Source organism: Podarcis raffonei, chromosome 7 (genome assembly GCF_027172205.1).
Source record: "Podarcis raffonei isolate rPodRaf1 chromosome 7, rPodRaf1.pri, whole genome shotgun sequence".
Classification (NCBI taxonomy): Eukaryota; Metazoa; Chordata; class Lepidosauria; order Squamata; family Lacertidae; genus Podarcis; species Podarcis raffonei.
This window is the reverse complement of record NC_070608.1, coordinates 77,044,729-77,058,978: the sequence shown is the minus strand read 5'-3', so window position 1 is coordinate 77,058,978 and position 14,250 is coordinate 77,044,729. Positions and strand designations below refer to the sequence as shown.

Below are 14,250 nucleotides of genomic sequence, written 5' to 3'. Positions count from 1 at the left end.
TCGCTGAATAACTGTAAGAATTTGGAATACAGAAACGGGAAGTAAGAGGAGGTCGAGGAAGTAAGGTTTAGAAATTGGGTCATGAAATGGTACTTGTTTTATGTTTTATTATTGTTGAATGTTTGTTCATGTATGTTTTGTTTCTGTTATATAAAAAAATTGTTCAATAAAAATATTATAAAAAAAAAAAAAGATCCTGTCCTCTGGGGTGTTAGCCACCCCTGCCAGTTTGGTGTCATCTGCAAATTTGATCAGGATGCCCTTGAGTACATCATCCAAGTCGTTGATAAAGATGTTGAATAAGACCGGGCCCAAGACAGAACCCTGTGGCACCCCACTAGTCACTCTTCTCCAGGATGAAGAGGAACCATTGATGAGCACCCTTAGGGTTCGGTCAGTCAGCCAGTTACAAATCCACTGAGTGGTAGCATAGTCAAGACCGCATTTTACCAGCTTCTTTACAAGAATATCATGGGGCACCTTGTCAAATGCCTTGCTGAAATCAAGGTAAGGAAATCCTGTGTCATCTGAACTGAGAACTATAGTTAATACCAACTATGGTTAATTTCAAAAAGTCAGATTCATAGCCCATGTTTTGCCTTACAAATTGGTGAAGTTGATGTGTTTAGTTTGAGAAAAATCGTTGTCAATATTAACTAAAGGGTGGAAACCCCTTCGCAACTTTTTACATGAAAAAGAAAATGGACTTGTGATATTTGGGTTTGAGGATGGTAGAAAATATTGGTTTATAGAAAGTGGAATTGTTGGGTGTAATATTGGAGTGGATGTTTTGAATAATTTTCTACATATATAGCTGACCGACAAAGAATTGGAATTTCTTTTTTCTTTGCCTCTTTGTTTTCCTTTGTTTTGTTTTTATTTAGATTAGTTTCTTTTATCTTTGATATAAAAAGATACTGGAAATTTTGACATTAACTTTTGTATATCTTTTTTCAAACTTTATTGGGGGGAAACTGTTGGCTTGTAAGACATTAATCATAGTTAGGGGTAACCACAGTTTATGACTCCAGGTGACACAAAAACTATAAGATACTATGAGAGAGAGAGAGAGAGACAGAGAAAGAGAGAGAAAGAAAGAAAGAAAGAAAGAAAGAAAGAAAGAAAGAAAGAAAGAAAGAACTTACAGACTCCTGGTCCCAACAGAACACAGGAGAGCATACAAGCCCAAGGCTTGCTCTGGTTCGTTCCTGACATAAGTCATGGCCAAATCGGGTCAATATCTGATTTCGATTAGCACCATCAATCAGTTTTTTGGGGCATCTTCTACTGCTCAGAATCCAAATCCTTCTGATGACTTCATGATATTTTAAAACATGGGCTCCTCCAAAACATGGGTCATTCTCATCGCTATGTGTTTTGGTTTCTTTCAGATTCGGACCTGAGCATGCGGACTCTCAGCACGCCCAGCCCAGCGCTAATATGTCCGCCAAATTCGCACATTTTGCAGAATGGCCGTGGATCTTCCACATCGTCCTCTTCAATTACCGGGGAGACCATCGCGATGGTTCACTCGCCTCCTCCAACCCGCCTCACTCATCCTCTCATCCGGTCTGCCTCCCGACTTCAGAAGGAACGGGCTAACATCGACCGGCTGCCGGACCATTCGGTGATCCAGATATTCTCCTTCCTGCCTACCAACCAGCTGTGCCGCTGCGCCCGTGTGTGTCGCCGCTGGTATAATCTTGCTTGGGACCCACATCTCTGGAGGACTATTCGCTTGACAGGCGAGACAATCAACGTGGACAGAGCCCTGAAGGTGCTGACCAGGCGACTTTGCCAGGACACGCCCAACGTCTGTCTCATGTTGGAGACGGTAATTGTTAGTGGCTGCAGGCGGCTCACAGACAGAGGACTCTATACTATTGCTCAATGCTGCCCTGAACTGAGGCAGTTAGAGGTTTCGGGTTGCTACAATATTTCCAACGAGGCGGTCTTCGATGTGGTGTCGCTGTGTCCCAACCTGGAACACTTGGATGTGTCAGGTAATAGAAAATATATCTGTGCTTAAATTTGGGTGGAGAACTTTGCTTAAGTCAGGGATGAGGAGGAGGAGTTTGGATTTGATATCCCGCTTTATCACTACCCGAAGGAGTCTCAAAGTGGCTAACATTCTCCTTTCCCTTCCTCCTCCACAACAAACACTCTGTGAGGTGAGTGGGGCTGAGAGACTTCAAAGAAGTGTGACTAGCCCAAGGTCACCCAGCAGCTGCATGTGGAGAAGCGGAGACACGAACCTGGTTCACCAGATTACGAGTCTACCCCTCTTAACCACTACACCACACTGGCTTTTCAACTAAGAGGCGCTGTGTCCAGGGCAGCTGTCTATCAGCTCCACCTGGTACGCAGGCTGAGACCCTACCTGCCCGCAGACTGTCTTACCAGAGTGTTGCATGCTCTAGTTGTCTCCCGCTTGGACTACCGCAACGTGCTCTACGTGGGGCTACCTTTGAAGGTGACCCGGAAACTATAATTAATTCAGAATGTGACAGCTAGACTGGTGACTGGGAGTGGCCACCGAGACCACATACCACCAGTCCTGAAAGACCTACATTGGTTCCCAGTATGTTTCCGAGCACAATTCAAAGTGTTGGTGCTGACCTTTAAAGCCCTAAACGGCCTCGGCCCAGTATATCTTAAGGAGTGTCTCCACCTGCATCATTCAGCCTGGACACTGAGGTCCAGCTCCAAGGGCCTTCTGGCGGTTCCCTCACTGCGAGAAGTGAGGTTACAGGGAACCAGGCAGAGGGCCTTCTTGGTAGTGGCGCCCACCCGGTGGAACACCCTCCCATCAGATGTTAAGGAAATAAACAACTATCTGACTTTTAGAAGACATCTGAAGGCAGCCCTGTTTAGGGAAGTTTTTAATGCTTGATGTTTTATTGTGCTTTTAATATTCTGTTGGGAGCTGCCCAGAGTGGCTGGGGAGCCCCAGCCATATGGGCAGGGTATAAATAAGTAAAGAATAAGCTTATTGTGGCCCCCAAAGTCTTCTCATCTGGCCCCCAGGGCCTCTCCTCTTCACACACACCCCATCCTCCTCAACGTCCATGCTAGCTCCAGGGAATAGGAAGTTTAACCCAACAGCTTTTGTTCTTTTTGCTTGCTGTTTGGTAATGCACATTGCAGGCATAGCTTGTTGGCTGTTTGCAGTTTAGTAGCGCAGAGAGCTTGCTGGGGAGACCATGCATTAAAAAATAATAAAGGACTCAAAAATAACTTAAACTAGGTTTTAATAAGAAAAACAAAAACTCCTTTTACACTAAATACATTAACAACCAAACCAGACCCAACCACCAACCCATCCCCCAGGGTAATGGGAGAGCTAGGTGCTGCTCCTTATATACTACACCCAAATGCTGACACACCTTAATCAAATACAACTCAGCAGCACCTGCTAGGCTTCACAGCTGTAAAGCTGGGTCTCGTTATCTTACTCTGGCCCTTGCTCTGGCCCCTTAAAGACATACACATCGGGTGCAACAATGATGAACCTTTACATTTAAATAAACCATTCAACATTTCCCCTGCGGTTCATCATTGTGGAACAAAAACATAAAGCATATTTTGTACATGTCTTTCATGTGTAACCTTTGGAAGTGCTTTAGTAAAAATGTCCGCAATTTGATTGTCACCTGGAACATATTCAAATACAATCATTTCGTCAGCAATTAGTTTCTTTACAAACTGCAAACGTAACCGTAAGACTCTAGTGCGCTGCGTATTGGTCTCTGAACACAGGATAGCAAGTCCGCTCTGGGAATCAAGGTAAACTTTTACTGGTAGTGTTACTTGCATCTGTAGGTCTGCAAATACTTGCAGATACCATTCTACATCACGAGTGGCCTGAACGCATGCACATAATTCGCTCTCTGTTGTGGAGAGACAAATAATGGTTTGTGTCTGGGACTTCCATTCAAATGGACAACCGTTATAACAAAACACCATACCAGACACACCCCTGCAATTATTTTGTTCCACTGCATGAGATGCATCACAGAAAATTTCAAAACCTTTGTCAATACATGTTGTAATCTGCAACCTATAATGTTTGGTGTGTTTAAGGTACATTACCACTCTCTTAAGAGCAGAGAAACATTGCATAGTGGACTCTTCCACATTGTGATGCATCTTTTAACATAAGCTTAACTGTTTCGTATTTTACACTTGGTGAATAACACAGATCATAATCTACGCCTGGAATTTGTTGAAAACCCCTAGCAACTAATCTTGCCTTGTACCTTACAACTTCATTTTTGTCATTCATTTTAATTCTATAAACCCATTTTGGGTCAATAAGTCTCATATCTGGGGTTTGTGGTACAAGAGACCAAGTGTTATGCTCTTTTAAAGAAGCTATCTCAGAGTTCATAGCTTTATACCAATTTGCAGCTTGTTGCTTAGGTAATTTCTGAACATCATTGTAGCTTTTTGGCTCAAAAACTGCCTTATTGGCATACACAGTATTAAAATGTTCATCTGCAAAACGTTGTGGCTTCTGTCTCTTTCTATCTGAACGTCTCAGTCCGGAAGGAGAGTCAGACTCCTCAGACTTAATGGGACTAAGTGAACCACTAGTTTCAGGTTGTAAATCATTGTCAGATTGAAGAGATGCCTGTAAGCTAAGCTCACGGTCAGAAAACTCAAGAGAATCTAACCTCCCCTTGGGTGCCTGTGACTTTAAATCATCAAACAAATCAGATTCAACAGACTTTTTGTCTTTTTCCATTAATTCAGAAGCACCATTTCCTGCTGCTGCTGCTTCTTCCTCTTCTTCCTCAGTATTATCTATACCATCAGTATCTTGGAAGACAGCAACTCCATTCCAATTTACAGTTTGTATCATGCTTCTGGTAATATGAAATTTGCCAGTTGCTGGTATGTAAATTCTGTACGCTCCCTGCTGGTAGCCCATTAATTTTCCCTGGACACTACGTTCACCCAATTTCTGCTTAGCGGGATAATGCATTATTACATCTGAACCCCAAATGCGTAGGTATTTCAGATTAGGGCGTTTTTTAAACAGCTTCTCATAGGGGGTGACATCTAAACCAGAATGATAACTGCGATTTCTAACATAACAAAAAGCATTAAGCGCTTCAGCCCAAAAGTCTTTGGGCAGATTAGCATCGTGCAGATAAGTTTTAACCCCTGCCTGTAGGTCACGCTGCACAACTTCAACAAGCCCATTTTGCCAGGGACTTCGGGGGCAAGATAACTCATGAGTAGTCCCCTGCGCTTCCAGGAATTTCTCAAAATCCTCAGAAACAAATTCCCCACCCCGGTCAGAAAACAGGTTCTTAATTGGTTTGTTAAAGTGCGTTTTTACCCAGTTGCAAAAAACTTTGTACTTCTCAAATGCTTGGGACTTCTCAGCTATTGCATAAGTCCAACAATATCTACTATACTGGTCTATCAGAGTAAGCCAGTACTTAGAACCTCCTAATGATGGTGGGAGTGGCCCAACTAAATCACAATGTACACGCTCAAATGGCTCAGTTACTTTCCTATCTGAGCATCTACCCTTGCGTGCAACCTTAATCTTATTCTTGCAACAGGATAGACATTGCATAAAGAATTTACATGGTTTTAAGTTGAGGCCATCAACAATATTCTTTGTCTTAATTACATCAGCAAAATTCAGGTGTCCCAGAATTCTGTGCGCCTCATGGACACACCCGGAATGTGGCCTTACATTCCTCAACCCCTGGCTTGACTGTGCTGCTCTGCAATTTATAGGCGATTGGGAGTAGGTGCGAAAATACAGTCTATATAAACCATCAGATTCCCGGGCATATAATAGACGTTTGTTCCCATCAAAAAACTCACACATTGACTTTAAGAAACGCACAGTTATGCCTTGACGAGCAAAACACCATACTGATAATAAATTGTCCACTGACGGGCAGTAAATGCAGTTCGCTATTGTAATGTTTAAAGAGTCAAGTTTAACAGTACCCCTGCCAAGCGACTGCAAGACTTGTGAATTGGCTAAATGTACATTACCAATTTCCTCTTCGAAAGAAATAAACAAGCTTCGATCGTTGCAAATATGCTGAGATGCTCCTGAGTCCACAACAAAAGACTTCCACTTGGCACGTTTAAGTCTTTTACGATCTGTTGTCCTAGCATGGAAAACTCGCGGCTCGTTTCTGTCTCTACTATACGATGTCGGCTGCTGGGCTGACGACCGTGACTGACGAACAGAAACAGGCTTGGGAGTACTTTGCTTTCTTTTGGATCTGCAGTCCTTTGCAAAATGTCCTTGTTTATTGCAGAACCAACAACGCTTTGCAGCTTTAAATGCAGTTGTATCACCACAGGTTTGCATATGGCGTTCCTCATTACTTCTGGAAATAGGAGTGCTTATGGCACAAGCCTCCCTTCTGTCCAACTCGCCCATTAATCTTGCCGTCACCCCTTCCACAGTTAATTGTGCTGGTGGAACAGCAGATATCTGGCTAGCTATACCATCAAAGTCCTCATTAAGGGAACAAAGAATGATAAAAACATACTGAATATCAGGTATCTCCATGTCCCTTCGAATTAATTCGCAGCGTATTGCCTCCAGACGTCTCAAGTGTGCTGCCAAATCACCACCAGGCTGCAACTTCGTCTGGTACAACTGCTTGAAAAACGTCAATGCAGATGCTGACTCTTTTCTAACATGCACTGCTGCAAGACTGTCCCACATTTCTTTGGCAGTTTTCTTATTTCTTATATAGACTACTTGCTGGTTGCTGACTGCCAAATTAATTATCGCCCTGGCTTTTGCATCTCCTTTCGACCAAGCATTAGTCACAGGGTCAGGAGGGTCATCAGTTACATAGGTCCATACTTCTCTAGAGGTCAAAAGCGCCTCCACCCGAAAAGACCATAAACTATAGTTCTCATCTGTTAGCTGTGGGAAGACCAGAGCCTTCTCAGCTTCAGGAACCCGGTCAACCATTCTGGAACTCTTCCAGACCCACAGAACTACGCTAACAGGAGAAGGAGTTTTCAAACCTTTCTCAGAGTCCAAAAATATGCAGTCATCCACTCAGCAGCTGGGCCCATAACCAAAGATGTTGGCTGTTTGCAGTTTAGTAGCGCAGAGAGCTTGCTGGGGAGACCATGCATTAAAAAATAATAAAGGACTCAAAAATAACTTAAACTAGGTTTTAATAAGAAAAACAAAAACTCCTTTTACACTAAATACATTAACAACCAAACCAGACCCAACCACCAACCCATCCCCCAGGGTAATGGGAGAGCTAGGTGCTGCTCCTTATATACTACACCCAAATGCTGACACACCTTAATCAAATACAACTCAGCAGCACCTGCTAGGCTTCACAGCTGTAAAGCTGGGTCTCGTTATCTTACTCTGGCCCTTGCTCTGGCCCCTTAAAGACATACACATCGGGTGCAACAATGATGAACCTTTACATTTAAATAAACCATTCAACATAGCTCTCCGGATCAGGACCACATCATGGGGCAAAGGGCTAAAGCCCTCTTGTTGCGGATGCCAGGGTTCAGACTTGTATCTGCTCAGCGGTACCTGATATTTGCAATGGAATGCCGATTCTAGTCTCTGTGTGTAGGAAAATGAAAAAATGATGGATGAATGGGTTTGCTTGTGTGTGAATGGAATGCTTAAAAGGCAAATCCCAATATTAACTCCTTTGTGTTCTAGTTGATGCATTTTTCTTTTCTATTTTCAGATCTTTAAAAAAAACCTTCAAGGCTAATCCTCATCTCTCCAAAGTGACCTTATGCTTAAATTAGTGGGGGCTTGTCTTTCATGTGTCTTTTCAATTAAAGCCATAGTTTGCAGAGGCAGAAATTGCCTCAGGTATACAAAACTAACAAAGAGTCCAGTGGTACCTTAAAAGACTAGCTATTGTAATACAACTAGGGGTGTGGGATAAATTCAGTTCAGGTTGCATTTAAAGGCAGGCTTACCAGACTTGCACTTTCCAAAACAATACATGAACCAAAACAAAGTCATCATTTGAAATTTGCTGTTCCCAAATATTATGATGCAGTTGTTCAGACAGGTAATGTGCACAAAAATGCATATACTAGTGTAAATGTACATATATTAGTGAAAATAACATACAAAAATGCACTATAATGGGGAAATTGGTTTGCAAAAATGCATAGATTAGGAAAAATTGGACACCAAAATGTGCAGATCAGGAGAAATATTCATTAAAATGCTGATTTATTTTCATGGGGTCTTTTTCAAAACCCTAACTTCCTTCACTTAAAACTTCCCTAACTTCAAAATATGGAAGCTGAGAGAAGCTGCAATGGTCACTTTTGCCCATCCAAGTCTTTAGTTTCTACAGGGTTCTCTTCATTGCAGTTGCTACAACAGAATGAGATTGAATTAATTCTCAAATATTCAAAACGTTGTGCTAAACGGTGTGTGCAATACTGCCCTCTGCTGGAGAGGTTGTCTGAGCTAAGGAATGTGCACATCATTCCGGTTCCTCTTAATGCAGCTTGGCAGACCAAGTCTCAACTGCCTGCTCTGAGCCCAATTTATTGCCATATCAAAAGGATACGAAGAATACAGTGATGCATATCAGCATCTATAGCCTATTGAACCACACACCAGGAGTACCCAGTGAGTGTTACAGGCAAATATATTTTTAAACAAAATTATTGATTTTAACATATAAATTATAAAATGTACCACAAAACTTATCACTTATACAATCTTTTTAGACTTCCATCAGCACCTCTGATGATCCACCGTTTTAACCAGTTCTTATGCATTTCTTAACTTTATATTGCTCAGAATATCTCTTAACAAATCATCCTTCCCCTTCTCCATTTTTGCAATATTTCCAATAATACTCCTCACAAAACTTATTGCAAACCTACAAACGTCGTCTGATCTTCACAAATACTTTTCAAGTAGTCCGTAAATTTACTCCAGTCTTCCGTGAATTTCTGGTCCCACCGGGTTACAGACAAATATCAATGGGATTTAAAAGTAGCTGGGGGTTTTTATTTTTAAAAAAATATTTATACTTTTCAGTTTTATACATTTCACTAATTTTACAATCATTATAACATTTCAAACCTTGACTTCCTTCCCCCTCTTAAATTTATTTTTACTATTTTCTGCATATCCAAATTAACTTAATTTGCTCATTTATTCATCTGCTTTAATTATATACTTTTATAAAACTGCAGGTTATTACAATAATCCTGCCAATGTTCTTATCTGTTTGCAGTTTGTTTGTAAATAGTCCATAAACTATTTCCATTCTTTTATAAAAAGCTTATTTTGATTTCTTATTCTTCCAGTAAGTTTTGCCATTCCTGCATATTCCATAAGTTTTTGTATGTTAAAATGGTGGTAAAATTATTGAAATGTATAAAACTGAAAATCATAAATAAGATAAAGGAAAGGAAAGTAGCTGCATAAATTCACGATGAATAGCAAAAGAGATGACAATGGTGTATTTGTGTGCATGGATGATTTAACCACTTTGGCTCACTTCCAGACATATGTGACAGGAAGCAGATAGAATTATCCAGGAGATTCGCACATGAGATTTGCACATTCCTTTCCACATGTTCTTGAGCAGAGTCATCCATTGCATTGCTGTTGGTGTGAGAACTCTCCTGAATGAGCAGGTGCACACAATCTATAGCTTTTATGTGAGCGAGCATTAAGGCAGAAAAAGGGAGCGGATGAGTGAGTTTGGTGTCCATAATCACGTGGAACAGACTGAACATGCAAGGGCAGGTGGTGTGCATCAAGCTCAGCACATATATTGAGTACACCTGCATGTTTCCAAATGTGTGCATGTTGCTAAAGGTGCATTTTTTTCTGAGAATCTATTTGTAACCATGCAGTGAGACCTGTCCTTTGCATGAACCAGGTTCACCTGGTGCCTTCATTATACACATTTAGGTACCAGGCAAAAACTCTCCTCCAACGCCCTTTTAGAATGTGTTGGGGGCATTAATGGGTTGTTTTTGTTTTGATTACGTATACTACAAGAAGTGAGGTTACAGGGAACCAGGCAGAGGGCCTTCTTGGTAGTGGCGCCTGCCCTGTGGAACGCTCTCCCATCAGATGTCAAGGCAATAAGCAACTATCTGACTTTTAAAAGACATCTGAAGGCAGCCCTGTTTAGGGAAGTTCTTAATGTTTAATACTGTATTGTATTTTTAATATTTGGTTGGGAGCCGCCCAGAGTAGCTGGGGAAACCCAGCCAGATGGGTGGGGTATAAATTATAAATTATTATTAAATTATTATATTATTAGGGACGCGGGTGGCGCTGTGGGTTAAACCACAGAGCCTACGACTTGCCGATCAGAAGATCGGCGGTTCGAATCCCCACAACGGGGTGAGCTCCCGTTGCTCGGTCCCTGCTCCTGCCCACCTAGCAGTTCAAAAGCACATCAAAAGTGCAAGTAGATAAATAGGTACTGCTCTGGCGGGAAGGTAAACGGCGTTTCCGTGCGCTGCTCTGGTTCGCCAGAAGCGGCTTAGTCATGCTGGCCACATGACCTGGAAGCTGTACGCCGGCTCCCTCAGCCAATAAAGCGAGATGAGCGCCGCAACTCCAGAGTCGGTCACGGCTGGACCTAATGGTCAGGGGTCCCTTTACCTTTATTATATTATTATCCTCCGAACTGCTCTGAGACCTGCACGTATAGGGCGGTATACAAATTTATTTATAATAGTAATAATAGCCAGTTATTCTATGAATATTACTGTGACCATTTGACAGCTTGAAAGTTTCCCAAGGCCTTGTTTGAGTCGTTCAGGTTCTGTTCAATTAGGTATCCTAGAAATAATATTTTCATGTCAAAACCACACAGAAGTTAGCATTCAGTTTTTTCCCACTTTTAAGAGAGAGATCAGTTTTGGGCAGGCTTCTTATACATGTGAGCTTGACTGCAAACCATTATCTCAAAGGCTGGCCAAAGTTCTTTCAGCTCTCTTGAAACTTTCTCCTTCCATTTCAAATCCTTTACATTTCCTCTGTGGAAAACTGCTATGAGCCTGCAGGTTTTTACATCTTTATTGTTTGGGACAGGAAAAGTGGTTTCGGCCACAGGGAAATGTCATTATATTTAAACCACAGGCAGAAAGATCTTCTATGACAAGGTGGTGGGTGAATTACCTACCTTTCTTGTAGGCGGTGCGGAGTCCCCAAATAGATGATATTCATCTGAGAAATCTTCCTGACATTTGCAGGCTACATTGGCCGTGCTCATAGGTCATGCTGCGTCATGGAAGATACAACACACATGATGCAAAGTTGCTTGCAGCTCTCACAGCATGGATTAAACCTTCCTTTTAACCCTCTGCCATTGCATCATAATTCCTTAGGAGAAGCAACTTGGATCATACAGACCAAAGTGTAGGCAAAAGCCTTTTGGTACTGGCTTGAATCAGTTACATCACCTGGGCCCCTCTAAAGACCAGTGTTGATGTTGGCATCTGTCTGTCTCGAGAGACAGTGGAGTCATCTTCTTCTTCTTTGGCGATCACTCGTAGCCGAGTAAGATTGTCTTCCATGAACACAGCAGTGAGTCCATAAGTGACTGTGGAGGCCAGTTCTGGATCCACACGTCCTTTCACAGTGAAGATATAGGTTTCAGGGCAGTAGTTGATCATGGTGAGGGTTTGCCAAGTGTGCCTTCCTCTTAGCATGTTTCTCCCTTTCGTCCTGAGTTCCAGCATCTTCAAAGTCCATGACACCTTTGGTAAAGGCTGTTCTCCAATTGGAGCGCTCGCAGGCCAGTCTTTCCCAGTTGTCAGTGTTTATACTACATTTGTTTAGACTTGCCTTGAAAGTCTTTAAACCTCTTTTGTTGACCACCAGCATTACGCTTTCTATTTTGAAGTTTGGAATAGAGTGGTTGCTTTGGGAGATGATAATCAGGCATCCGCACAACATGACCAGTCCAACGAAGTTGAAGTTGTAGAATCATTGCTTCGACACTGGAGTACACCTCCGGAGGCGAAGTCAAACCACTGTGTTAGCAACACTGAAGTGACCTCCCCAAGGTGCAAGCCTGGGCAGTGTGTCTGGAGGTTCTGGGCTGCCCAGACAACAAGACCCCCTCTTGGCCTTGCTGAAGTGGTTCAAAGGAAAGTAGAGCAATATGTTTGGCCCCAGCTTGGCTGCAGGAGTTGATGGAAGGATGGGTACATGGTGCTATCCAATCTTCGGGACTCCACTCCAGATTTGTGTAGGGTTTACTCCATAGCATTTTCTTCTCCTGAAGATATCTTGCAAGGCAGTTGAGGTTTAGGATCAGAGCTTTGCTTCTCCTCTGTGGGCTACCTTCCCATGTTGATAAGCCCCATCTGCTTCTCACTTCCCTCTACAGCAATGACCAATGTGCAAGCATGTGAATCATGTCTTTCCTTCCCTTATGAATATGAACCCAGGTAGTTGGTTTTGTGCAAGCCAGGGGTGGCCATGTTCCATATACTTTGGCAGCAGTTTGCCCAGGACAGAAGTGTAGTTGCCATCCAAACTCTCAAGTGGCCAGAGTCCAGAATAAAGTTGTTTACATTGATCAGAGGCCTTTTACAAATACAGAGCGCACACATAGCATTAATTACTGACACAATCAAGATAGGTAAGCTTCCACCAAACTTACATATTACTTGCTTGTTACATACAATTAAAAACAAAACAGAGGTATCAAACTGCGGAATACGTCCTATTTTGTGTTACTTGAAGATGCTAACTAATTATATTCCTTGCATGAAACCTCAAATTCCTTTTGTGTGTGTGTGTAATGTTTTACAATTTTCAATACTCATTTAAACATCCTTAAAATATCAATGACTTCCCTCCTTCTCTTTCCATGGTTCATTTTACATATCATAAATCCCTGCATATTTTACATAAACTAAACCATTCAGTATTCCATCATTACATCCATCAAAACTTGTTTACACTGTTAGATTTATCTTAATGCTGCCAGCATTTTCAGCTGTGCACAGTTATTTCCCATATATTCAATAAACGTTTTCCAATCTTCTCTAAATGTATGTTGTTCTTGTTCTCTTATTCTATATGTTAAGTCTGCAAGCTGCGCATATTCTGTCTGCTTAAGTTGCCATTCTTCTTTGGTTGGGATCTCACTCATTTTCCATGTTTGGGCTAACAAAACATGGGCTGCAGTAGTAGCATACATAAATAATCTTTTTTGACACCTGGGAATTTCCATCTGAATTATCCCCAACAAAAAGGACTCTGGGTTTTTTGGAAAAGTACTTTAAAACATTTTTTTCCAATTCACTATGGATTATTTCCCAAAACTCTTTTACAGGTTCTGAAGCTTCAAATTCCTAGCATAGAAGACCCCACTAAATAAGGTTATTTTATTTTCTTAAAGGAGAAGTAGTCATCGATGCAGAGCCACAAATAACCACCTTCTCTTTTCCTCCCCGAATTTAGGTTGTTCCAAAGTTACATGCATCAGCCTAACCCGCGAAGCTTCCATCAAGTTGTCTCCTTTACATGGAAAACAGATCTCTATCCGCTACCTAGACATGACGGACTGCTTTGTCCTTGAAGATGAAGGACTGCACACCATTGCTGCCCACTGCACTCAGTTGACACACCTGTACCTGCGGCGCTGCATCCGCATCACCGACGAAGGCCTCCGCTACCTGATGATTTACTGCACGTCCATCAGGGAGCTGAGCGTGAGCGACTGCCGCTTTGTCAGCGATTTCGGCATGCGCGAGATCGCCAAGCTGGAGCTGCGCCTGCGGTACCTCAGCATCGCCCACTGCGCCCGCATCACCGACGTCGGCATCCGCTACATCGCCAAGTACTGCAGCAAGCTGCGATACCTCAACGCACGGGGCTGTGAGGGCATCACGGACCACGGAGTGGAGTACCTTGCCAAAAATTGCACAAAACTCAAGTCGCTAGACATTGGGAAATGTCCTCTGGTCTCCGACGCCGGCTTGGAGTTCCTGGCTCTGAACTGCTTCAATCTGAAGAGGCTGAGCCTGAAGTCATGCGAAAGCATTACCGGACAAGGCCTGCAGATTGTGGCGGCCAACTGCTTTGATTTGCAGATGATGAACGTGCAGGATTGCGAGATCTCGGTGGAAGCCTTGCGGTTTGTCAAACGGCATTGCAAGCGCTGCATTATAGAGCACACCAACCCTGCCTTTTTCTGAAGCGACAGGTCTCACTTGTTGAGGGAAGCAAAGTCTTAAAAATGTCTGTATGTA

The 14,250-nt window shown here is 42.5% G+C and overlaps 1 protein-coding gene across 2 annotated transcripts in view; it reads left to right on the top strand.

Moving 5' to 3' along the window:
- Positions 1–14,250, top strand: part of FBXL7 (F-box and leucine rich repeat protein 7) — a 210,583-nt gene extending 196,333 nt beyond the window's left edge. For both annotated transcript variants that reach the window (XM_053397133.1, XM_053397132.1), the window contains 2 exons: positions 1,392–2,003; positions 13,460–14,250. In XM_053397133.1, coding sequence (XP_053253108.1) covers positions 1,406–2,003; positions 13,460–14,196 — 1,335 coding nt within the window. In that variant the 5' untranslated portion in view covers positions 1,392–1,405 and the 3' untranslated portion in view covers positions 14,197–14,250. The remainder of the gene's footprint in view (positions 1–1,391; positions 2,004–13,459) is intronic.